Source organism: Danio rerio, chromosome 21, assembly GCF_052040795.2.
Source record: "Danio rerio strain M-AB ecotype USA chromosome 21, GRCz13ab, whole genome shotgun sequence".
In the NCBI taxonomy this organism is placed as follows: Eukaryota; Metazoa; Chordata; class Actinopteri; order Cypriniformes; family Danionidae; genus Danio; species Danio rerio.
Genome location: NC_141041.1, coordinates 977,270 through 1,002,813, shown reverse-complemented (window position 1 = coordinate 1,002,813; position 25,544 = coordinate 977,270). Strand labels below are relative to the sequence as shown.

At 35.3% G+C, this 25,544-nt stretch overlaps 1 protein-coding gene and 1 long non-coding RNA gene across 7 annotated transcripts; one reads left to right on the top strand and one right to left on the bottom strand.

Moving 5' to 3' along the window:
* Window positions 1–171: 171 nt before the first annotated feature.
* Window positions 172–24,064, bottom strand: LOC101883443 (uncharacterized). 6 transcript variants are annotated; one of them, XR_015519836.1, is made up of 7 exons: window positions 23,971–24,064; window positions 22,287–22,490; window positions 21,747–21,826; window positions 21,116–21,213; window positions 20,972–21,049; window positions 1,053–1,227; window positions 172–910 (listed from the first exon to the last, which is right to left on the bottom strand). It is a non-coding gene; the product is annotated as an uncharacterized LOC101883443 (long non-coding RNA). The 6 variants fall into 6 exon arrangements; XR_015519834.1 differs by lacking the exon at window positions 20,972–21,049 and adding an exon at window positions 13,182–13,299; XR_015519839.1 differs by lacking the exon at window positions 22,287–22,490.
* On the top strand, window positions 18,892–24,660 carry mlana (melan-A). Its single transcript, XM_087300556.1, has 5 exons — window positions 18,892–18,937; window positions 20,446–20,560; window positions 20,807–20,903; window positions 21,144–21,266; window positions 24,001–24,660. The coding sequence occupies exons 2-5, from the start codon at window positions 20,469–20,471 to the stop codon at window positions 24,067–24,069; spliced, it is 381 nt and encodes a 126-aa protein (XP_087156682.1). The 5' UTR covers window positions 18,892–18,937; window positions 20,446–20,468; the 3' UTR covers window positions 24,070–24,660.
* Window positions 24,661–25,544: the final 884 nt, after the last annotated feature.

Here is a 25,544-nt window from a genome sequence, read left to right as displayed (position 1 = left end):
CCCATGATCCTTTGTACAGAGAAGTGTTTTTCTTTTTGCAGTGTGTATAACAATGAGCATACAAGGTCAATATCAGAAAAGAGTACAGTAATAAAATGAAAGAAAAGATATAGAGTAGTTAGACATGATAAATCCATTTGCAAAACAAATTATAAAAAAAACAAGTTTAAATAATGTACAAGTTCATTTTATTATTTCTTATAAATAAAAACAAAGAGTAATAATAATAATGGTGAAAACAAACAGCAGAAATGTTAAAACAAAAGTGCAGACAAGAAATGAAATGTGTGAAAATATTAGTTGGAATGGAAAAATAATAATAATAATCAAAATCAAGGCTCAGAATTTGTGTTTGGCCTTTTACATAGTTTTAAATGACACTGTGACTCTGCTAATGCGAGGCTCATGTGTATAGTGGAGGAATTAACATTACAATATAATGTCTTTCATTCAAACCATTTACACAAGCATAAACATTTCAGTATAAATACACACTCTGGCATCTGTATGCACACACGCACGCACACACACACACACACACACACACACACACACCCCCACACACACACACACACACACACACACACACACACACACACACACACACACACACACACACACACACACACACACACACACACACACACACACACACACACACACACACACACACACACACACAATAACAGCTGTTAAAAAAGGGTAAAAAAATATATACATATTTTCAAGCATTGCCTCTGCAATCATGGCCATCTGTATGATGAAGATGATGTTCAGTTTATTCAGGAGTTTGTATCTGCATGTCTGTGACTATTTTGTTTTTTGTTCTTTTTGGTTTTTCTTCCTGATGTGATGGTCTTAGATTTGACAGCAGAATGAACCTTTGGACACTCATCAGGATTGTCTTTCACTAGAAATCACAAGCAGATCTTATATTCTTTTATAAGCTTTCATGTTCTCAGTAATACACAAATTCACTAAAGTAAGAATGTGTCGCATTATTAAAGAAAGCTGAAGACCATAACAGCACAAACAAATGTTTAAACACTTACAGTCTGGTTTTACTCTGTCCATACTGTTCCATCTCACAAGTCTGGCTGTATTTCTCTCCCGAGCCGCTTGTTTTTTATTTATTTCCGGCCTCCAGTGCTGCTGGTGTTCCGATTGTCTGTGGTTTCTGACAGTTATGCAGTTTTCTAGATGAATCATGTCATTAAACACTTTTATCTGGTAAATCACACAGATGACATGAACAGGTTAGAGACAACAGTTCAAGACAAGACAGATAAGGAAAAAATTAATAATTAATGCACTACTCAAGAAACTAATGCAAATTTAAAGGAGTGTTTGATTAATTTAGTCCTCTCAGATGAATGGCAGATGAAAAGTGTCATAAATATTATTAACACTCAGTATCAGCTGATCTAGTGTCTTTCATTGCTATAAAAATAAAGAGGAAAGGAAAACACACAGAATAATCAGAAATATGAGCCCTGACCGGAGGGTTTACACTTCAAGTGCCATTTAGCTGTATTATTTCTGTCCCCTTCAAAACTTCCTCTTATGACATTTTGTTCATCATCTCCAACTGTTATGCTTAGCTTTGACTTATTTATTGAAACTGACTTGTGTGGGCCGTGTAAATTAGTTTGGTACCTTTTCAAAAGATACACGTTTGGACCGAACAGCTCCACATTTTGTACCTTAAAGGTATTAATATAAAAAAAAATACAAATGTGCAGGTCACTAATTTAGAGATGCAAAGGAAACCTTAAGAGGTACAAACATGTACCTTTATGACACACAATGTGCATGTGTACGTTATTAGAGAAACAGCTTCTTTGGATAAACTTGGCATGTTTTTTTTTACATGATAAAATTGTAAATAATAGATTCACAATATATAACTAGTTATATTGTGATAAAAGGTATATTAGATATAATGGTTACACACAACATACACTGTAGTGAACATCATCACTGTGATATGACTAAAATGTGGTCATAAATGAATATTTTCTCAGTTCAAATGATTAATCAATGCATGCCTTAAATCATAATGAAGTAACGTTTAGTTTACGTGTCAGTGCACGATTATTTATTTACTGTTATTATATAGTGTTACCTATTTAAGATTTTAATTTTAATTTAAGATTGATGTTACATTACTCCCGGTGGGGGGTGGGATCATTGTTATAAATATTAAAACACTTTTAATGAAAATTAAAACCAAAAAATGTGGCATCTTTTGATAATTTTACTATCAGTAACAATAATAATAACAGTAACTAACTGTTAGGCTAACTAACAGGCTAACACCAACTAACGATGATGACTATAAAGTCCCATGGTCCAAAATGAATGTGGATTTTTTTTTTTAAAAAGGTACAGTAAATGATACATTAGATTTTTACTTGGTTTCTTGTCAAGAGACATTATTTATATTAGATTAAGCCACAAATATCTTGACTGGCTAGCCTTAAGTCACTTTAAGATAACTAATTTTGATAACTCCTTTTGTATCCAAGATCTGTAATAAAAACATTTGAGTATGGCCAACTCTATGCCTGAACAAGTCTATTTAACAAGTAGTGTAAAATAAAGAGGCGTAAAATAATTGCTGCCTTATTAGGCTATTATTAATAAGTAGTTGTAGAAATATGGGATACAAATATTTTAAATTACCTTTTGAAGAGGAAAAGTGTAAATATCCAATCTCTTTACAGCTGTCGTACTGCCTTCTGAAGAGCAATCTGAGAGGTGTGAGTGTGTGTTACCGCCTTTATATACTAAAACTAGACGCTGTCAAGTATGCTGTGATGGTTTTCTCTGTGACGCACCCCTACTGAAACATACCTTTAAATACCAAGATACCTAAGATACTTGCTGAATGCACAATCTAGAATCTAGCTAGAGAACACCTTTAAGGACTTTGCTAAAATTTCTCCCCCACAAAAACCCTTGGAATGCATAAATGCCTATAGTTGTGAATAAAAATATGAAATCTTATGCTGCGATTTTGGCTTGCAACTTTATTAATATGGATTTTAGCAACACAAAGTATATGCCAAATCCACATTTATACATGTGCATAAACATTTAAGCCATAGTATTAATAGTTTTCATGTCACATCACACCAATATGGCGATGGTGAGCAAAACATTAGTATCTCCTGCTGACTGGAAGGTCAGGCAGAGTGATTTCTCGTTTTTGAGCCAAAATGCCAGATAAGAATGCCATAAAGCATACTAACAGATGAGACTTGCCCATGCCCATGTTCCTTCTACAGAACTACTTTATAGAAAAATCAGCCAGAAAGGAGAGATTGATGAATTTGTTTACTTTGATGCATGACAATCTAGCAGTAATAGTCAGTGCGTTTAAGTGTAATTAAAGTAAAAACTGAAATACAAAATCAAAGTATAAATAAACAAATAGATTTTCCAAACCAGAAAATATTAACATAAGCAAAACAAACACACCGAATGTACAGGCAGACATTCACAACACTAATGCTGTCAACAGTGATTAAATCTCTGAAAATCCACAAGATAGATATTAAACATTAAGCCATAAAGAATGGCACCAAATAAATTTCACGCACTCTACACTGTTAAAAAAATCCATTACCGGCAGCTGTGGTTGCCAGAATTTTTCCGTAAAAAATACGGAAGTTTATAGAACTGTTAAACTTAATGAAAAATAACCATATTTCATGAAATGATACAATGTTGAGTTCACAAAAATGAAGCTCAGTGCATAAAATAAGTAAAGTCATTCAATGCATGACTGTTCACATGTGTGTTTACAATTAGCAATCAGATTTTCACTGCATTAGTAACTACATAGTCACATTTAAACAAGAGAAGATGCAGCACAACATCAAATACTCTTCATCTCTTCAGTTCATCTTGGAATTGTACACAGATGCTACTATCCTCCACAATAGTGACACAAAAACCGTTTTACAGTATTTTGCTGTTTTTCTTCTTGATTTCACAGTAAAAAAAAAAAACGGCAGCAGTAGTTGCCAGTAATCTGCTGTTTTTAAAATTTTACATTTGTAAATTCAGTTTACAGAATATTTCTGTTAAAAATACATTGCACAGTCTGCATTTTTCATCGAACACATTTAACCCCTCAAATCCCAGAGCAAAATCCTCACTAGTGTCCTCACTACAGAGGGATGAACACTCAGACAGTGATGAAGTTAATGAGATAATTAAGTGTCTAATTAAAGAAGGATTGAGAATCATTGATGAACAGCTGTTAACAGCGGAATCACTGAAGGAAAGAAAAACACAAATTACAGCCAAAACCAGAGATGAAATCAACTGAAAATAAAACTCTAAATAAAATTAAAGAATATCTAAAATAAAACAAAATACACATTAAAAATGTAATTTCTCAAGATCTCAGCAGAGATCATTAAACAACTCCATAAACATCAGGAGCTTCACTTATTGACTTTTAACTTTATTTCTGTCTCATGAACAAAAGCTCTTAATGACATTTCTGTTGTTCATTTGAAGTCACCATGGTGGAGGACAGAGTCCGCTTTAGTTGGGTTAATCACACGATTTGTAAAGCATAAAAGACCAAAAGAAAAAAAAAACATAAGTAAGTCTGATAAGAATCACTATGAAAAAGGAATCACTATCAAAACCACCCTCACTTGCTTGTGCACTCATTGAATATTTTGTTAGTTATAAGTGAGAAATGAATACCATATGTAAATGAAATCACTTGACCTACAGCAGCCAATGACTGTTTAACAGTTCTAAATACACCATTCACAATGAGAATGTTTGAATAAAAATCAACCCAGAACAATAAAAAACACTCTACTAAAATATTACCCCCAAGAACAAAATAAAATAAAGGAAAACAAATTGTAAGAACTTTAAGCTGCATAATATATTCATGCTCCAATGCATGCTGGGATTGTTGTACTATGCTGGCACCCAGCATGCATTGCATCATGAATAAATTAAACAGCTTTTTTTAGCAACCATGGTTGAGGTTCATATGCTGATTCTTGATGTCTGTGTGTCATAATGTGCAGCTGGAGGTCTCAAGGTTTTGTGCATTAAACTATTTACATTTTAATTTATTATTAATTCCTTGATCATTGTTTGTTGAACCTCCATGGAAAGCTGTAACATATCCTAAACAATATCAAATAAAACTATTTTCTATGCCTTTATTTATAAAATATTAGAAATCATATCTGAAATTATTAAGAACACAAAGTTTCTCATCTCCTTTCGTGCTATAACTGATGAGTTTCAGAAACAACGTTATGACAGCCAAAGAAACATGAAGATTGAAGAGTAAAAGGATCGAGAGCTCAACTAAAGCAGCCTCTGATCTCCATGATGGTGAGGTCAAATGAAACATTCTTAATAAAAAATATAACCTCTGTTAATTATCAAAAATCCTTGCAGATATAAGAGAATTGAAGTCAAACTGTAACTGTATTTAATGGAGTTAAAGTAATCATCTGTTTTAATTCAGCTGGTTTGGTGTGAGGTTGTGTCTGTAGTTTTATTTCTTGTTCTTTCCTTCAGTGACTGTGTTTGTTAACAGCAGGTGTTCATCATTCAGTCATTTGTGGTCATTCACTTTATCTAGTACATGAAGGACTAAACTTATTGTCTAGGACTAAACTTATTGACTAATTTAGGGACTAGTGAATAAGGGTGTGTGGTGAGATTTTAGATACTCTGACTAGTTTCTCGAAAACAAAGGTTAGATCTAGTAAAGTTATATTCTGTATTTTGTACAGAAATAAGCTGTTAATCATTTAACAGGTTTCACTGTAGATTGTACATACTTTACTGTTAAAATCACTGACATGTTTTACAGTGATCACTCTAAATTCTTTGAATACTTCAGCACATTGCAGCACCATAGCTTTTTAAATAGTTTCTCAGTAGATGCCATCACTACACTACACATACATTCCAGTTCTGAACTTTTTAAATACTTTGTCAGTACACAGTACACCCGCGGTAAATATGTGAAAAATGTTTATTACCCTTATTATCTCAGTCCTGATCAAAAACTACTAAATTGTTTAGAAAATTACAACTCTTTCATTGACAAATTCATGAATGATCTCACTGATTTGGTGGAAAAACACACAAAATTACATTTTACACAAAGTATTTTTGGATTTTTATTTTTTATTTTTTTGGAGAAAATCTAAATATGCATCTCAGCTCTCAGAACTACATGGAGTAAACAAAAACAAAGACTGTGTATTTGCACTGGCTGTCTTTTGATGTTAAGATGTACGGATGGCCTCTGTGTGAAATGCTTGTGTTTATTTGATGCTAAGGCCAGTTTAAAACATTAAAACCTTTCAATGATACACTTTTTCATTTTTTCAGTAAAAATCATATAAATTATGTTTTTTGAAGGAAAAAATTTAGGAATGTTCTCTGTATAATGGCTTTATATAAGGCCCATGAATTTGAACTTGCTTAATGCAGATTCTAAAGGGAATTCATAATTATAATTATGTAAGTTTTATGTCAATACCTGTTAGATCATCTGCAAGCTTCTCTTCTCTTGTTTTTTTGTACTCTTTGGTCAAAGGAGATGCTTTAAAATTGTATTTATTTTTTAAATTAAGCTCAGGCACCTTTGGCCAAAGCATTTGTGCATGGAAATATATATATTTACACACAGTTGAAATCAAATTTTTAGCCCCCCTAAATTATTAGCCCCCCTGTATATTTTTTCTCCAATTTCTGTAACGGAAAGCAGATTTCTTCAACACATCTCTAATCATAATAGTTTTAATAACTCATCTCTAATAACTAATTTATTTCCTCTTCATCATGATGACAGTAAATAATATTAGACTAGATATTCTTCAAGACACTTCTATACAGCTTAAAGTGACATGTAAAGGCTTCACTAGGGTAATTAGGGTAACTAGGCAGGTTAGAGTAATTAGGCAAATTATTGTATAATGATGGTTTGTTCTGGAGACTATCAAAAAAAAAAAAATAGCTTAAAATGTTTAATAATTTTGACCTTAAAATGGTTGTTAAAAAATTTAAAACTGCTTTTATTCTAGCCGAAATAAAACAAATAAGAAAAAAAATCCTGAAGAAAAAATATTATTAGACATACTTTGAAAATGTCCTTGCTCTGTTAAACATCATTTAGCAAATATTTTTTTTTTTTAAATTTTAAAGGGGGGGCGAATAATTCTGACTTCAACTGTATATATATATATATACACACACACACACACACACACATACACACACACACACATATATATATATATATATATATATATATATATATATATATATATATATATATATATATAGAGAGAGAGAGAGAGAGAGAGAGAGAGAGAGAGAGAGAGAGAGAGAGACTTTGAGATTTTACAAATACTTTTAATAACAAGCAATTATTTAACAATTGATTTACAGCTCAAATCAATTCATTTATAAAATACAGCTCTTCATTAATGACATAACACAACCCATCATCGCAACACCATTCAATTTTAAACACATTAATTGCCTTCATCATGTAATAGTAATTAAAATCAACAATAATTCTTGATTTTACTAGGTTTTTAAAAACTACTACAATGTTTTTACCGTTCCTCTTTTCTATTTCATTTTTTTCTTGTAATATAAGCTGATTTTGCTTGACCAATGATAAAATTCAATAATTGACATTTATATTTGTGTTGTCTTTTGTATTTAAAACCTAATATAAACATTGTTTTGTAAATAAAAAGCCAAGTAAAAAACTAAAGCATTTAAAAGATCAAACAGAGGAGCAAGTCTTTTACAATACATAAAACAGTGAAAAATTGTTTCCCTTTTTAAACAAAACGGACATTGATCACTCTGACTAGAATTTATTTTAGTCACAAATGCATTAAAAGCTATAGCACCGTGTAAAACTTTCCACTGCAAATCCCCTGATCTTTTATTCAATGTTGGTTTATATAATATTCTTCATTCTGGTTTTTCTTCTTCTGCTAAACACAGTTTATCTTTTCACACCATGTCATATCTCTCTTTTAAAGTAAACTGTAAAAAAAATAATCCGTAAAATTTACGGTAAAAAAACGGCAGCTATGGTTGCAACCTTACCGTTAAAAACACGGTACAAACCATAAAAGTAATTTCTCGTTTCTACGGTAAACTACCGTATTTTTATAAATTTATAGAGGTAATATGTCTGTATTTTGAATGACCAACTTTTACACATCTTTTGTTACACAGTTACCGTAGACACGTTAGCACACCCACATGCTGATGGTGAGGACGAGGAAGTTACATAGTGAGCCAATGCTCATCACCATCAACTTTTCCCACAAGCAGAAATGAGTATCAGCATAGAGAAGGTACTCATATTATTATTTAGTATCACAATATTTTTATAAAGCACTTTCCCTTTAACTGTACTAAAATCAACATTCCCATTTTCCTTAAAACATAACAATGGACTATTAATCCCAGAATTTTCAATGTTAGGTGTAATTCTAATGTCTGGGAAATAATCTTGATCATTAGGGAAAATAATACCTTGACTGTAATCTTCAAGTAAAGTTTTTTCTTTTTCATTTAAAAGAACTTTCAGTTTAGTCCTGGGGTATCATCTTTTGTCACATCAAGGCGACTGCCAAGAAGTACTGGTTCTTCAAGCAGCCAGAAAAGAGATGTTGTTGAATCTGCCCACGAATGTTTAAAAAGTCCCCATACTTTTAAAAAACTTTTGTAGAAAGAAGGTATTCCAGTCAGATCTAGATGCACATTATCTGTCAAGAAAAGTGACGCATGAAGATTCAAGCCATTTATTCCACGTAGGATGCATTGAGCTAAAGGTGTCCACACGAGACTGTCAGGCCCATACAACAACTTCTGAATGAATTGTAGTCTATATGTATATGCATTGTTGCAGTGAAGAATACATTTGTTTTTGTTTTTTAAAATTTTCCACACAGAACACAGAAAAAAATTCTTTATAATTTTCATCATTTAAAAGTGATGTATTAAAGTGCCAGTATGCACTTTTTACTTTCACAGAATTGACAAAAATCTTACAAATAACCGAACAGTGGTCAGAAAACCCAACAGGAATTATACGACAATCTTTGACATAATTTACTTGAAACTTAAACAAATAGAACCTGTCAAGTCTTGCCATAGAAATTTGATTATCTTTGCTATGTACCCAAGTATATTGTCTATCATTTAAATGTCCATTTCTCCACACATCACATAAATCGCAAACTTGTCCTAAATTCTTAATTTTTTTCTGCGATGCACTGTGTGGTTCTAAATGATTTCTATCTATTTCATCATTTTCTGTGCAATTAAAATCTCCACCTAAAAACAATAAATCTTCTGAATCTACATTATTGATGACATCACTAAACTTCTTTAAAAAAAATATTCTTTCAGCTCCTTTATTAGGAGCATAAATATTTAAAAACACCATTGTTGCATTTTGAAACTTGACTTTGACTTTCAAGAAACGACCTTTAACTATTTCTTCTGTTTCAACAGACAGTGGCAGGCCCAGCCCTAACCAATTTGGCGCCCTAGGCAAGATTTCAGGTCGCACCCTGTCACATCATGAATTCCACTGCTAGTGTAAAGTCATAAGAAACTAAACAGCTTTTTGATCGAATACTACAAGATGGGAAAATGTCAGATCAATATGCCAATGAAATTAACATTATTGCTGAATAGATCTAATATTTACACATTTGCTTGAGGAAGGAATGATGGGGTAGTTACATTACTATTACTATTTTCCAAAACATCTATGCCCTTCCATAACATTAACTGACGTAAAACTAACAGATAGCACTATAGCTATTTATTGATTAGCAATGTTATGTCATATCTATCAACTTTGGGGTGTTAAAATATGGGACAACAAATAGCTTCAAATGATAAAATACATAGCAAACAATAGAAAATATTGACAATAAAATAATTGGGGGGGGGGGGGGGGGGGGGGTTAAAGGGTGGCATTGCCCCCTCAGAAAGAGTTTGTGCCCCCCCCAGTTTTCATAAGGGATTGTTCACTCAAACTGAAAATTCTCTCTGTCATTAATTATTAACACTCCCGTCGTTCCAACCTTAAGAACACACATTTAAATATTTTAAAATATATGACATAGCAATTAAATTATGAAAATGGTGAGATTAAAGCTAGTCCTATAGTCCAGAGATCCGGTCCCCGCGTCAGGTCTGGTGCGCCCGTAAATAGCCTTTAAAACGTGCACACGGCGATGGAGGCGCACTCAACTCAACAAGGGAGAAAATGGGTGACATGATAGGAGCAGCGTAATTCAATACATGTTTTGGTTAACTAATTATTTAAACACAACTCTCTTGAGCTCTAAAAGGAAAAAAAAACACATAAGAAACTTGCTGTTAAATTAATTTTAGCAGAGACGCAACTGCCAGTCATTAATTAGTTATTCGGGAAGATGTAGCCTAATAAAAATGTTTTAATAAAAATAAATAGTTTACTGCACAGTCCCACAGTAGGCTACACTATAAATAATATTTTAATTTATTTATTATTATTATTATTATTATTATTATTATTATTATTATTATTAATATTATTACAATTAAGCTAAAATTGACAAAATGCAGAACCCTTTGAAAGTTTGCTTTCATTTTGCTAATAAGCGCACTATTACAGTTGTGTAGAGAAACATCCCATTATGCAGCAGCAGTCAAGGTATAACACATAATAAATGCCTTTTGGGTTTAAAGATGATCAGCCTGCGAAGTCAAGTTTGCAGTGTTATAAATGGAATAGGTATAGTGCTTAATTACCACGGATCAACCAAGAAACCTCGTGCGCTGCAGGTAGGCTGAATGAAATCTTCTATGTAATTTATGCTATACTGCTATTTGCTCATGCAAAATCAAACAACATCAAATATATTGTAGATCTATTTTAAGAGCTAAAATACAACATATCGAGTTTGTTTTGACTTGTAGCTCATGGCCCTAAAATGAAAATAACCTAAAAACAAGCTATTAAAAAAAGGCTTAATAAATAAAATAATTAATAAATAAAATGACGGGTAGGCTTAGTAACCTAATGGTTTATGATGGTTTACAATATCACGAAAAAAACACACTTATGATAGCCTAAGATAAATCTTTGTTTTTACATTTAAAATGATGAAAAAGAAGTTATATAGCATGTTGAGTTGCGTGTTTCCGTGCCAAAATTTAACCAATTTTCACGGTAATAACTGTAAATTTTGGTATCTTTTTTAGGTATTTTTCTGGCTACACTAATGCCTTAAAATGAAACTAAGTAATTGTTTTAAATGACATTAGATTGTAACATTTAGCTTTTCCCTAACACTGATGTTGGTTGGATAGTACGTGAAGTGTGATGACTCGGTTAAGCTGATTTCACTATATTTATTTACCGGTTATGAATAGTCTGATCGTGGGTCAGCTTGCATGTGTGGGCATAATTTGACGTCTTTACCTAAAACTTTAAACATTCTTAGGCCTGTTATTTGAAATTAAACGGAAATAAGGAGAATAACATATGATTTAAAGCCAGTGGCGTAGCGGACGGGCCCGCAGGGCACGCACCGCAGGGGGGCCCCGCGTGATTAGGGGGCCCCACGTCGTCGCGATTTTTAATAATTGAAAATCCAGGAATCGCAAGAATCAAACTCTTGGGAACAACTGTGGTCGGAACCAAAGTTTACAGGTCTGTGTTCTCTGAACTCCGCTCAAGCGGTGGACTACTTCATTCTGATTGCTTGCCGCCGAACAGCGTCATGGCCATGAAGACGCGCCGCTGTTTCTCGCCGGCGGTTCTCGTTAAAAAATGAAGGACTTCTGGCTACTTTGATGCTCTCGCCACTTTCGGTTTGTGATCGCTCCTCAGTTTTGTGAAGGATTCCCCGCGTTGTCACGCCACTCCGCCTCCTTTCCCCGCTCCTCAATTTGTGACATAGATATATACACTAGATGTTGTATAGGGACCCTGAGCATGCGTCAATAGCGCCGCCACATTGGTACAGTGCTCCCAGGACAAATGTCATTCAACCGCACTAGTCAAGACAGTGTTATTACGTGAAGATGCTGGACTTAAGCGCTGTCTACGAGTGTAGTAACGAGCAAACAAAGAAAACAAAGTACAAAGGCAGAACATTTCATAGGATTAAGTTTTTTACGTTTTTGTATGTTTTGAAATTTGTGCTAAACAGGTAACGTTATTGATGATAACAGTCACTTACTGCATTCACCATAAGGCAAAGTAGCACCAACTCGCACTAAACACTCGGTTTATGCTAGGTTTGTTGAATAAATCAGCAAACAATGCAAAATAAATATGACAAAGAGATGCTGCGCTGCCAGAAAATTGTATTATTGTCGGCTAGCGAACGAGTCGTTCATAACGGAGATTCATTCACAAACGAATCGCTCCCTCCATCAGTATGAGAAGTGAAAGCAGGAGAGGAGGTGTATTTCAGCACATGATTAGATCAAATTTAACAGGGAGAGTGAATAGTACATTTTCATACACACAAACACAAGCATTTGTCAGGAATGCTTGTGCGATAAGTGATCCATCAATGTAGAAAAGTGAAGTCAAATAAAAATTTTCATATAAAAAAAAAAATGCATACTAACATCCAGGAAAACTCCCGATCATAGATATATGTGTATATCTATATCTATGTGTATATGTGTATATCCCCCCCCCCAATCCCCCCCCAATCCCCCCCCCCCCCCTCAACTGGGGGCCCCGTCGGTGATCCCTGCAGGGGGGCCTCCGCATTTTGCGCTACGCCACTGTTTAAAGCACTCGTTTGGCACTGAAGCCATCATCCGTCTTCATTAATAAGCGGTATTCATTACCATCGTTAATAAAATTCGTAATAGCAAAACTGCATATTGTTATTACTATTAAAACGTAGCCTATATTACTGCCTTAGGTCAGTAACTTAGGTAGTAATGCAAAGTAATAATAAATGTGAATAAATAGCCTAAATGAAAGAGACCAAAATCAGTCACCAGGTCTAGTGCCCGCCTATGGATTTAAAGTGCCCCCTCAGTTTTGACTTCCTGGAGCCGGGCCTGCATCTATCACTAAATGTTTGTCAGGAATATTGAAAACAAAGCCAACTTACCTCCGCTCATTTCTGGCGCCCCCTGGATGTACAGCGCCCTTAGCATTTGCCTATACTGCCTATGCCACGGGCCGTCCCTGAGTGGAGACACTGTCTTAACAAAACAGCTACTCCTCCACTGTTGAAAGACAAATGGCTCATAAAAATATGACCATCCCAATCTTTCTTCCAGTTTATTTCATTAAGATTGTCACTATGTGATTCTTGAATAAACGTGACATCTAGGCGTTTCATTTTTATGAATTCAAATAAACACATTCTTTTCTGACTGTCTCTAGCACCATTTAAATTGAGAGTTCCAATGTTAAATAATCTCATAGAAAATGATGTTTTAAAAATAAAAGAAACAATCAGAAATACTGCAACCTTAACCAAGAACAAATGAAACCAAATCTGTTTTTTCATCATTAAGGAGGTTTTTTTTTACTTTAACCACCAATTTCCTTAGACGATAAACCTCTGTGTCTATGAATGCACCTTCTTTTGTCAGGATCTTTACATCCTTCACGAAAGCAGAAACATCTTTAAAATAATCCTCAGCCTCTACGTTTGGTAAAAATTTTGTTTTCCTTAGAAATTTATTGATTCCCTCAGCCGTATATCTTTGTGTTTGACTTTCATTTTCATTTTGCGATGAAAAGGAATAAACTGAAGAACTGGAATCGGAAGAATTTCTTTGCAGATACACACGGGACGTCATTCACACGGGAATTCAGCTGGCCAATCAGATCGCTGTATGCAAATACACCAGCTCTATTGCTAAAACCATAGATATATACACTAGATGTCGCATAGGGACCCTGAGCATGCGTCAATAGCGCCGCCACATTGGTACAGTGCTCCCAGGACAAACGTCATTCAACCGCAATAGTCAAGACAGTGTTATTACGTGAACGTCTTTAGCGCTGTCTACGGGTGTAGTAACGAGCAAACAAAGAAAACAAAGCACAAAGCCAGAACATTTCATAGGTAATATTCAGTTTTTTTCTGTTTTTGTATGTTCTGAACTTTTGTGCTTATCAGGTAACGTTATTGATGATGACAGTCACTTACTGCATTCACCATAAGGCAAAGCAGCTCCAACTCGCACTAAACACTCTGCTTATGCTAGTGTTGTTGAATAAAATCAGCAAACAATGCGAAAGAAATATGACAACAAGATGCTGCGCTGCCAGAAACTTGTATTATTGTCGGCTAGCGTTAGTGAAAGAGTCGTTCGGGGCATTCATTCACAAACCGTCAGTATGAGAAGTGAAAGCAGGAGAGGAGCTGTGTTTCAGGACATGATTAGATCAGATTTAACAGGGAGGGTGAATAGTACATTTCTGTACACACAAACACAAGCTTTTTGTCAGGAATGCCCGTGCGGTCACTGATCCATCAATGTAGAAAAGTGATGTTAAATTGTAATTTTCGTAATTAGAAAAAAAAAATTACATACTAACATCCAGGAAAACTCCCGATCATAGATATATGTGTATATGTGTATATCTCTGGCTTTGCATGGCCACAGTCCTCCACTGTACCTTGGTCCCGCATTCATTTCAAAGGAGCGCTACCCTGTACCAAGATGGCGGCGCTATTGAGGCATTCCGTCCAATAGACAATAGGCCAGGCGACATCTAGTGTATAAATCTATGGCTAAAACGGCTTGCCATACTAGCTCAGATAGTGCCAAATTGCTGACTAATTTCATTAGCTGAGGCTACTTTTGACGTCAAGCAACTTCACCAGCGCCCTCACTAGCCTTGAGGCTGAAGCCCCGTGTGAACAATAGTATCACATCGGGCGTGTGTCGGTAAAAAGTATCAGGAATGCATCTGAACATTTCCTTGTGTAATTCTAAATTACAAAAACAATAGTTGTTATATCTGCTACACACAGTCAAAATTCTTCAGGACCTAAACACACTGAAAAAATGATGTGTGCAATTTCAAAACTGTTGCAAGCAATTTATTTGTGCTGAATTTAAACAAAGATTCAACTTAATTTGTTTGTTTAAATTCAGCCCAGATAAATTGTTTACAGCCACTTAACGTAAAAAAGTGAGTAAATCCAATAAATCATCTTTGAATATTTTTTTCAGTGCACTAATCAAACCCCACTGACTCAACCCACAAATCACTTTTACAAATCACAGAAGGTTTAGAACGGGGGAAACATTCAGTTTGTGAAACTTGACTCAGTACAGCAAATAGTAAATGTAGTTAATACATATTTAAAACTGTAATACACAATACTCCATTTAATACTGTATGTAATGTAATACTAACCTCTGCAGGTGGATTATATATTGCATTTTCTATATTTCGATGATAAATAACCATAACAATCACGCAACAACACCTCACCTGATTGCATGTACATTTAATCTCATTGTTTGTGCTTTAACTTTGTTTTCTCTTGAAACCTTTTCTCCTGTTTTTACAGGGTTTATTCCCTCTTCCTTTGCCTACATGTGTTCTACTTTGTCTTGATCGTAAAGCACAAAGACACTATATGTGTGCATTACTAACAAAAGCATGTTTTGAATCATGCTAAATTTGGTCTGTAACACTTTACAATAAGGTTGTATTAGTTAATGCATTTACTAACATGAACAAACAATGAACAACACATTTATTACAGTATTTGATCATGATTTGTCAACATTAATGTAAATAAAGGCCTTTTTGGTTAGTTCATGCATTAACTAATGTGAAAAAGCAGGAATTTGGATGTTAATAATGCATCAGTAAATGTTGAACAGTGATTAAATGCTTTAGAATTATAGTTAATTATTAGTAAATACATTAAATAATGAAATCTTATTGTAAAGTATGGCTATTAACACCACACACAAGTAGCTATAAAAGTTTGCAATAAATAAATTTGTGACACAGAATGAAGAGAAAACGGGAAACAAGAGAAAATAGTACATGCAGTAGACCTGATCAACAACTATAATGTGATGTTATATTAATAAATGTAAACCCTTAAACTTGAAGTCTGATAAATGTAGTGGGTTTTTTTCTGTGTGATTGGGGACAGGTTTGGCTTGGAAGAGCTATAGTGTAGTGTGTCTTAAAATATATTATTACATGGCTGTCTGAAATAAAATCTGTTATTCACAGATAACAACCTTTTAATAACATCCACTGCTCTGTAACTGACAATCACCTTGACTGTCAGTGTATATTCATGTCCATATACAGTACATCCACATTCATGAGTCACACTGCAGTTTTTGACTGTTTGGCGCTCTCTTGTGTCTGAATCATAGATATTTATGTGTATCTATGTGTCTGAATAATAAGCTGCGCTTGATTAATGTGCAGCACCTCATCTGTACTAATCTATAACTCCACACTCAGAGAAATACATTCCACACGCTTATCTAAAGAGCACAAACATTACTATTGTGTATCGTGTGTAGATTATAGTGTAGTACAGTGTAATGCTATATGAAGTGTAGTGTGTGGATTATAGTGTAGTGTAGTGTAGTGTTCTGTAGTGTAGTGTATAGTGTGTAGATTGTAGTGTAGTGTAGTATAGTGTGTAGTCTAGTGTAGTGTGTGTGGTGACATGTGTTGTCATGCTCCTGCAGTCAGTATAGTGTAGTGTGTGGTAGTGTGGAGTGGTGTACTGTGCGATACTCCAGCACCAGCAGTCAACAGACAGCGTGTGTAGTGTAGTGAAGTGTGGTGTGTAGATTATTGTGTAGTATTATGTAGTGTAATGCAGGGGTCCTCAACCTTTTTCGCGCCAACTTCTTTCTCCAATTTTTGAAGGCCCACCTCTATATATATACAGTTGAAGTCAGAATTATTAGCCCCCCTTAATTATTTGCCCCCGTTTTATTTTTCCCCCAATTTCAGAGAGGAGATATTTTCAACACATTTCTAATCATAACAGTGTTCATAACTCATCTCTAATAACTGATTTATTTTCTCTTTGTCATGATGACAGTAAATAATATTAGACTAGATATTCTTCAAGACACTTCTATACAGCTTAAAGTGACATGTAAAGGCTTCACTAGGGTAATTAGGGTAACTAGGCAGGTTAGGGGAATTAGGCAAGTTATTGTATGATGATGGTTTGTTCTGTAGACTTTCTGGAAAAAATAGGGGCTAATAATATTGACCTTAAATGGTGTTTAAAAAATTAAAAACTGTTTTTATTCTAGCCGAAACAAAACAAATCAGACTTTTTGCAGGAGAACAAACATTATCAGACATACTGTGAACATTTCCTCAATCTGTTCAACATCATCTGGGAAACATTAAAAAAAGAAAAAAAAAATTCAATGGGGGGTGAATAATTTTGACTTCAACTGTACATTTTATGACGTTATTTTCATGATAGGTCAACCTAAATGTACTCTTGATCTAAATCAAAATCAAGAAACAATATTTTTGCATTAAAATTAGCATGTTTTTACATAATTGTGATGAATTACACTGAAGTTATATGCCAAATACAAAAAAAAAATTCATTATTTAGCATGAAAAACATGTTTTATTTTACTTAACAAATGGTACTGGAAGCATACTTTACATTTATATTATTTAAAATGGTTCAATTTAAAATAATTTATCAACTTTACAATGATGAAAAATTCCTGTATCTGTACAACATAATTTGGGAAATATTAAAAAAAAGAAAAAAACAATTCAAAATCAGTTTATATATTACATTTGTTGTGCCTTATTAGCATTAATAATTAAATTTATTTAAAAAATTATATATATTTAAAAAAAAATACACAGATTCAAAGAGAAGCACAGATCAACAGGCAGATTGTGAGAAACTTCTGCTTTAAGCTGAACTGACTGAATATCCCCTATTAAATATCTACTATTCACAAATATACAGACAAATGTAAAATACAGTAAAACAGCCTGAATCTGTTGAAATAGGACGCGATGGCGGTTGAGTTTGCAGCTGGATATTATTAAGAGAACAGTGAACAGCTCTGCCAGAGCGTGTCTGAAGCTCATATGTTATTATACAGTAGATGGCAGAAACACCGCTGAGCCTCACTAGATTCTCCTGTATGGGTGCACGTTCGTTATAAATCACTCATAGGACATTCATTTGGACAACTATCTGATATATTAAATAGTTCACGCAAAATACACAAAGAGAGACCTTCACTTTCACTTCACGCATGGTTTGTGAATGAGCAGACTGATGTGTGCTAGCTGCAGACGTCATCATGAGTCTGTTTACGCGGCGAGTTTCAATCATAGAACAGGAGAAAGTGCATTACTTCCATTGTTTTAATATAGTGTATTAATAATGAAACCCAAAAATTATAGTATTATATTAAGAGTTAATTTTAAGCTATAACTCGGCCCACCTGCAGGATTGCTGGGGCCCACTAGAGGTTGAGAATCCCTGGTGTAGTGTACTGTATGATGCTCTGCTCCAGCAGTCAGTGTAGTGTAGTAGTATAGTGTAGTGTGTTATAGTGTAGTGTCTAATAGTGTTGTGTAGTATAGTTTTATAGGGTTATAGTATATTGTAGTGTGTGAAGTTCCAGCATTCAGTGTACTGTAGTGTTGTAGTGTAGTGTAGTAGTGTGTAGTGTAGTGCTCCAGCAGTCAGCAGACAGTCAGCTGCAGGTTTGATGCTGGAGAAACAGCAGCTCTGAATGGCTGCTGCTGAACCCGTGACGGTCATGAGAACAACTCAAGGGCTTTCAGAGAGTCTCTCACACACACACAGATCTTCAGAGCCCTTCAGACCAGCTCAAACACACTCCACTGCAGGTAAGAGCTGCTCCTCCAGCTACAGCTGCTCTCAGATATACTCTATACACTGCTGTTTAGGATAATAGACTGCTTTTGCATGCTGCATTAATCTATACACAGATTAGCTGATCTCCTGCATCCTCAGATGGTGTTTAAGAGAAATCTACATTTGTACATTAGAAAACAAAGTAATTTGTGATTGAATAATGAGTAAAAAAAAAAATCTTTATTATAAATTAAACTATTCTGAATAAATATGTGTAATATTTGATTCATTTATGTATTACAATGTATTTAAACATGAGTATTAAATTAGCGTACATGATTAATGCAGACTTTTAAATAGCTGGTGCTATAGTAGATCACAGTTGTATAGTATCAGATTACTATATTATTAATAAACATATTTATGCATTTAAGTTTGTGAGTAACTTTATAAACATTGAATTAAATTAATTTGATGTAATACTTGCATTAAATTAAAGATCATTTTTTAATGTGAAATTAAACTCATTCTTTTGATTTTTATTCAAATTTTATTGTGTTTTTATATTGAATTATTTTTAGATATTATTTAGATGTATATATATATATATAAAATGTGTAGATCAACATCCAGGCAGACGAGAGTACAGAACTTTTTCAATGTAAATTTAATAAATTAATTTTAATTAAACCCATTTTAAATAATATAAATAATACTTTGCATGTAAAGTATGCTCTTAGTACCATTTGTTAAGTAAAATAAAACTTTTTTTCATGCTAAATATTAATTTTTCTTTTGTATTTGGGATAAAACTTCAGTGTAATTCATCAAAATATACTTTCTTGATTTTCATTTAGATTAAGAGTACATTTAGGTTGAACTACCATGGAAATAATGTCATAAAATGTACAATTAAAGTCAGAATTATTAATCCACCTTCGATTTATTTTGCTTTTTTAATTATTTCCCAAATGATGTTGAACAGATTGATGAAATGTTCACAGTATGTCTGATAATGTTTGTTCTTCTGGAGAAAGTCTGATTTGTTTTGTTTCGGCTAGAATAAAAGCAGTTTTTAATTTTTAAAACAGCATTTTAAGGTCAATATTATTAGCCCCTTTATTTTTTCTTGATGGTCTACAGAACAAACCATCATTATACAATGACTTGCCTAATTACCCTAACCTGCCTAGTTACCCTAATTACCCTAGTGAAGCCTTTACATGTCACTTTAAGCTGTATAGAAGTGTCTTGAAGAATATCTAGTCTAATATTATTTACTGTCATCATGATGAAGAGGAAATAAATCAGTTATTAGAGATGAGTTATTAACACTGTTATGTGCAGAAATGTGCGGAAGAAATCTGCTCTGCGTTAAACAGAAATTGGGGAAAAAACAGGGGGCTGATAACCTGAATATGTACAGAATTGAATGTTACTGTAAGCGTGTTAAATTCTCATGAGCTTGAATGTAGTGTTTAATTTCAGTGTCCTCTCGTGTTCATATGCTGTGATCGGTGTTTATTCCTGATATATTCAGGTGTATCTGCTGATTCTGGGATCATGTCTTACGGAGGATCAGGTTCAGTGTCTCGAGGAGAATTCAGTGTTCATTTCTCCAGCAGACGAGGAGCAGGACTCATACGAGCAGAAGAGTGTGTGAACATCTACACCTACACACACACACACACTCACGAGCATACTATAACTATATTCAGTAGACGTGAAGTGCATCAAAACTATTGTCCAGTCAGTAAACACTGACTACTGTAGACCATAGTCATGACTATATGAATCTTAACAACATGTGTGTGTGCACGTAAATATGTTTATGTATGTTAATGTATTTATGTTCATATATTTATATGTGTGTGTGTGTGTGTGTGTGTGTGTGTGTTCAGGGCCGCAGGTATCGCTCTCCTGGCCGTCATCCTCACAGCGCTGCTCATTCTGGGCTGCTGGTTTTATCGAAAACGCGGTGGATATAAGATGATCCGGGTGAGTCATGTGATCACACACACACACACACACACACACACACACACACACACACACGCACGTAATACCTCTTATATCTCTGATCACCAGCAGTTGCTCTGTATTATCAGCTCTTCTTGGGTGTGTTGCCTCGTCTTGTTGAATCACTGAATGCCACATTTATAAGTCTCTTAGGACAGAAATGTGTAAACATATTAATGTAAATCTCTTACCTCTGGTGTGTGTGTGTGTGTGTGTCAGAGTGGACGCGGTGGCGGTGGTCAGTCGTGGAGGGAGATGATGAGAGCCGGTCAGTACAGTGAGTCTGGATCTGGAGCAGAAAACAAACTGGCCATGACGGAGTTCAGCAGCCTACAGCCAATGGTACACATATACACACACACACACACACACACAGACGGAAACAAACACACACATTCACATGCACACATACACAGCATGGAGAATTGTGCACACACACAAAAAGACACACGTAGGAGCACATACGAGCATGTATGCGCACAAATAGACAAAGGTGCATGTGTGCATAACACATACACACACACACACGTGTACATGCATGCACGTACACATACACACATATACATAGACATACACACAAACAAAAAACAAAAGTGCACGTGCACATTAACACACACACACACACACACACACAAACACACACACACACACACACACAAACACACACACACACACGCACACAACCACATGAACACACACACACACACATTAACATAGACAAAAGTGCATCAACACATACACACACATACATACATAGACTGCACATGACTGTACACACACACACACACACACATCATATAAATGTATCATGATTAAACTCACGTTGGGATGCTGTGGGTCGTTGTCAGGGTGTTGATATGCGGTTGCTAGGGCTGTTCTGGATGGACACTGAAACAGCTCATCTAGAGATTAATCATTCAGCTTTAGGCTTTCAGAAACCTTTCATGACCTGCAGGAGCATCTTATGTGTGTGTGTGTGTGTGCGCTAGCTGCAGATCCATCCATAATGCAGGAATACACACATAGCTAAATTTACTGCAGGTCAGAGCAGAGGCTTTATGTGTCAGAGAAGCAAGAGATTAAACTATAAATGTCAACATTTGGATATGAAAATACAGGATTCGCCCAAACAACACTTACAAATATAGGAAATTAGCTTTAAATGATAGAATACATAACAAAATACAAATAAAATAACAGGTTTAACCTATTAAAATCAATTTACTGATCACACCGGTACGAGCCAAAGGGTTAAAAGTGCTTATTGTTGGCTTTAATTTTTCAGCGATTCCTCCGAGTACCACTAGAAAAAGCCTGCGTACCACTACCACAGTCAGAGAAGCACTGCTTTAGAGAATTTACCAGATGCTTTGCTGAAACACAGAGCTGTAACCCCAGAGAAGCGTCACATGATCTCCTCAGAGGTTTATAATCTTCTTCATGCAGTTGAAGAGTTTTCCTCCTCAGTGAATGTGTGCAGTCGACCTCTCATTACCCAGAATTCCAGAGGGGATGAAGCAGCATGTGACCTGCTGCAGGCCACAGACTTCAGTGTGCGTCAGTAATCTGAACAGAGGATTACAAAGAACTGGAATGTGGGTGTGTGTGTGTGTGTGTGAGAGAGAGAGTCTGGATGTGTGCATGTGAGTATTAATGAATGTGTGTGAGAGTGAGTGTGTTTGTATGTATATGTGAATGTGTGTATGTTTTTATATGTGTGTGTGTCTGTGTTGACACCATGCTCAATTGGTACTAATGAGCCCAAAGAAAATCTCCCCCACACCATTACACCACCACCACCAGCCTGAACCGCTGATACAAGGCAGGATGATCCATGCTTTCATGCTGTTGAGGCCAAATTGTGAGCCGAGCATCCGAATGTGTCAGCAGAAATGGAGACTCATCAGAGCAGCAACGTTTCTCCAATCTTCTATTGTCCAGTTTTGGTGAGTCTGTGTGAATTGTAGCCTCAGTTTCCTGTTCTTAGCTGACAGGAGCGGCACCCGGTGTGCTCTTCTGCTGCTGTAGCCCATCCGCCTCAAGGTTGGCCGTGTTGTGTGTTCAGAGATGCTCTTCTGCAGAGCTCGGTTGTAACGAGTGCTTATTTGAGTTACTGTTGCCTTTCTATCAGCTGGAGCCAGTCTGGCCATTCTCCTCTGACCTCATCAACAAGGCATTTGCGCCCACAGAACTGCCGCTCACTGGATATTTCCTCTTTGTCGGAGCATTCTCTGTAAACCCTAGAGATGGTTGTGCGTGAAAATCCCAGTAGATCAGCAGTTTCTGAAATACTCAGAGCAGCCCGTCTGGCAGCAACAAACATGCCACGTTCAAAGTCTCTTAAATCCCCTTTCTTCCCCATTCTGATGCTCACTTTGACCTGCAGCAGATCATCTTGACCATGTCTACATGCCTAAATGCAGTGAGCTGCTGCCATGTGATTGGCTGATTAGAAATTTGCATTAACATGCAGTTATACAGGTGTACCTAATAAAGTGGCCGGTGAGAGTATGTGTAGTGTTTGTTTGTGTGTGTATAAGTATTTTATGTGTGTGCATATGTGTATGAGTGTGTGACAGAAAGAGCGAGCATGTATGAGTGTATTGGTGAGTGTGTGTGAGTCTGTATGTGTTAAAGTGTGTATGAGTGTATATGTGCGAGTGTGTGAATATAAGTGTTTGTGTAGGAGTATATGTACTGTATTTGCATGTGCATTTGGGTGTGTGTCAGTGTGTATTTAAGTGAGTGAATGTATGTGTGTGTCTGAGGGTGTATTTAAGTGAGTGTGTGTCTAAGAGTGTGTATTTGAATCAGTGTATGTCTGAGAGTGTGTATTTGCGTGTGTATCTGCGAGTGTGTATTTGTGCATATATGTGCACACGTTTAGCTGCTGATCTCTCGAACAGAACCCAAGATCGTGAATATCTTGTTCTCTCAAATAATCCCCCAACAGCAGCAGCAGTGATCATTAGAGAGTATCCTTCAAAGTAAAAGCCTCAGTTCAGTGCATCAGTGTGATTATATACAGTATAATACAGTCACTCACGTCACATGTGTGTGTTTATTTCTCCTCCAGATCCCCAACGCTCCTCCAGCATACGAGAAGATCGCCTCTGGACCATCACCTCCACCATACACACCTTAAAACACACACACACACACACACACACTGAGGAAAACATCTGTAAATCTGCAGGATAAAGAGCCCTGAGCATCATCTGCATTCACCACCGCTGGACTAAACTCAACGACAACCATCTGCTTTATTAATATCAATGTTTATTCAATAAATGTTAGATGTGGAGCTCAGAAATGCAATAACTATTGAAAAGTTCTGGTTTAAATTGGATGTATTTAAAAGGAAAACACTCTTGGGATGCACCGATGTCATCTATCAGAGTTTGAACAATGAGTCACTATTTACATCACTGAAATTGTATTTAAATGACATGTCTAATGTCTAATAATAATAATAACTCAACACTATCCAAAATCCCCATAAACCTCATCATAGAGACAGCAGAAGTCACTCCTAATAGTTTTAATGTGTCAAAAATGGCCCTTTTAGGTTTATTAAATATTAACACTTAAGCATTTTAATAACACACTCAACATTCTTTAGTGAACAGAATTACTCTGCAACAAAACTGAAGGAGTAAACATCTGTATGCAGTAAAGTTACACATTTATATGCATCAAAGCATGTTTTGGAAACAATAAACATAATTTCACTGAATTATTTTACACTCAAATTCTGTTTCATGTTCTTGATAAATTTAATTTTAGGCAAAAAAATAATGAATAATATATTTGATTACATAAATACGATTTCTCTGCTTCTCTGAAATGATTTACAACTAAATATAATGATGGCATTTAAGAAAAGTAGATGAAGAGTTCAGATGCAAAAACCTCTAATCTTTCCTTATAAATTCAGCACTTTTCTCAGACTCTTGTGTGTGTCGGCTCAGAAATGTTACTTTTATATTGACGAATAAGTTCTTTTCATTGCCTTTAAAGTGAAATACTTAACCATAAACACAGAATGCTGAGAAAAATGCTCATTTTAGGAGGAAAAATTCAGACTTTCAAGTTTTTGCATCTGAACTCTTCATATTATAACTGATTAAATGACATAATTGAACAGTAATGCTGCAATGCAGTAATGCAGTAATATCTTTTAGTAGATAAAGTCATTTAATTACAGTAACTAGTTACTTTATAACTAAATACACCAGCACTGAGTAGAAGTAGTCTGTTTCTGATACTCGATGCCGATATTTTTCTAAGATATGCCAGTTTACCAAATATGATTTATTCATTTTCCTTCGGCTTAGTCCCTTTATTCATCAGCGGTCACCACAGAGGAATGAACCACCAATTTATCCAGCATGTTTTATGCAGCGGATCTCTTCCAGCTGCAACCCATTACTGGGAAACACCCATACACACTCATTCTCTCTCTCTCTCTCACACAAACACACTACAGCCAGTGTAGTTGATCAGTTCCCCTATAGCGCATGTGTTTGGACTGTGGGGTAACTGAAGCACCCGGAGGAAACCCACACCAACATGGGGAGAACATGCAAACTCCACACAGAAACACCAACTGACCCAGCC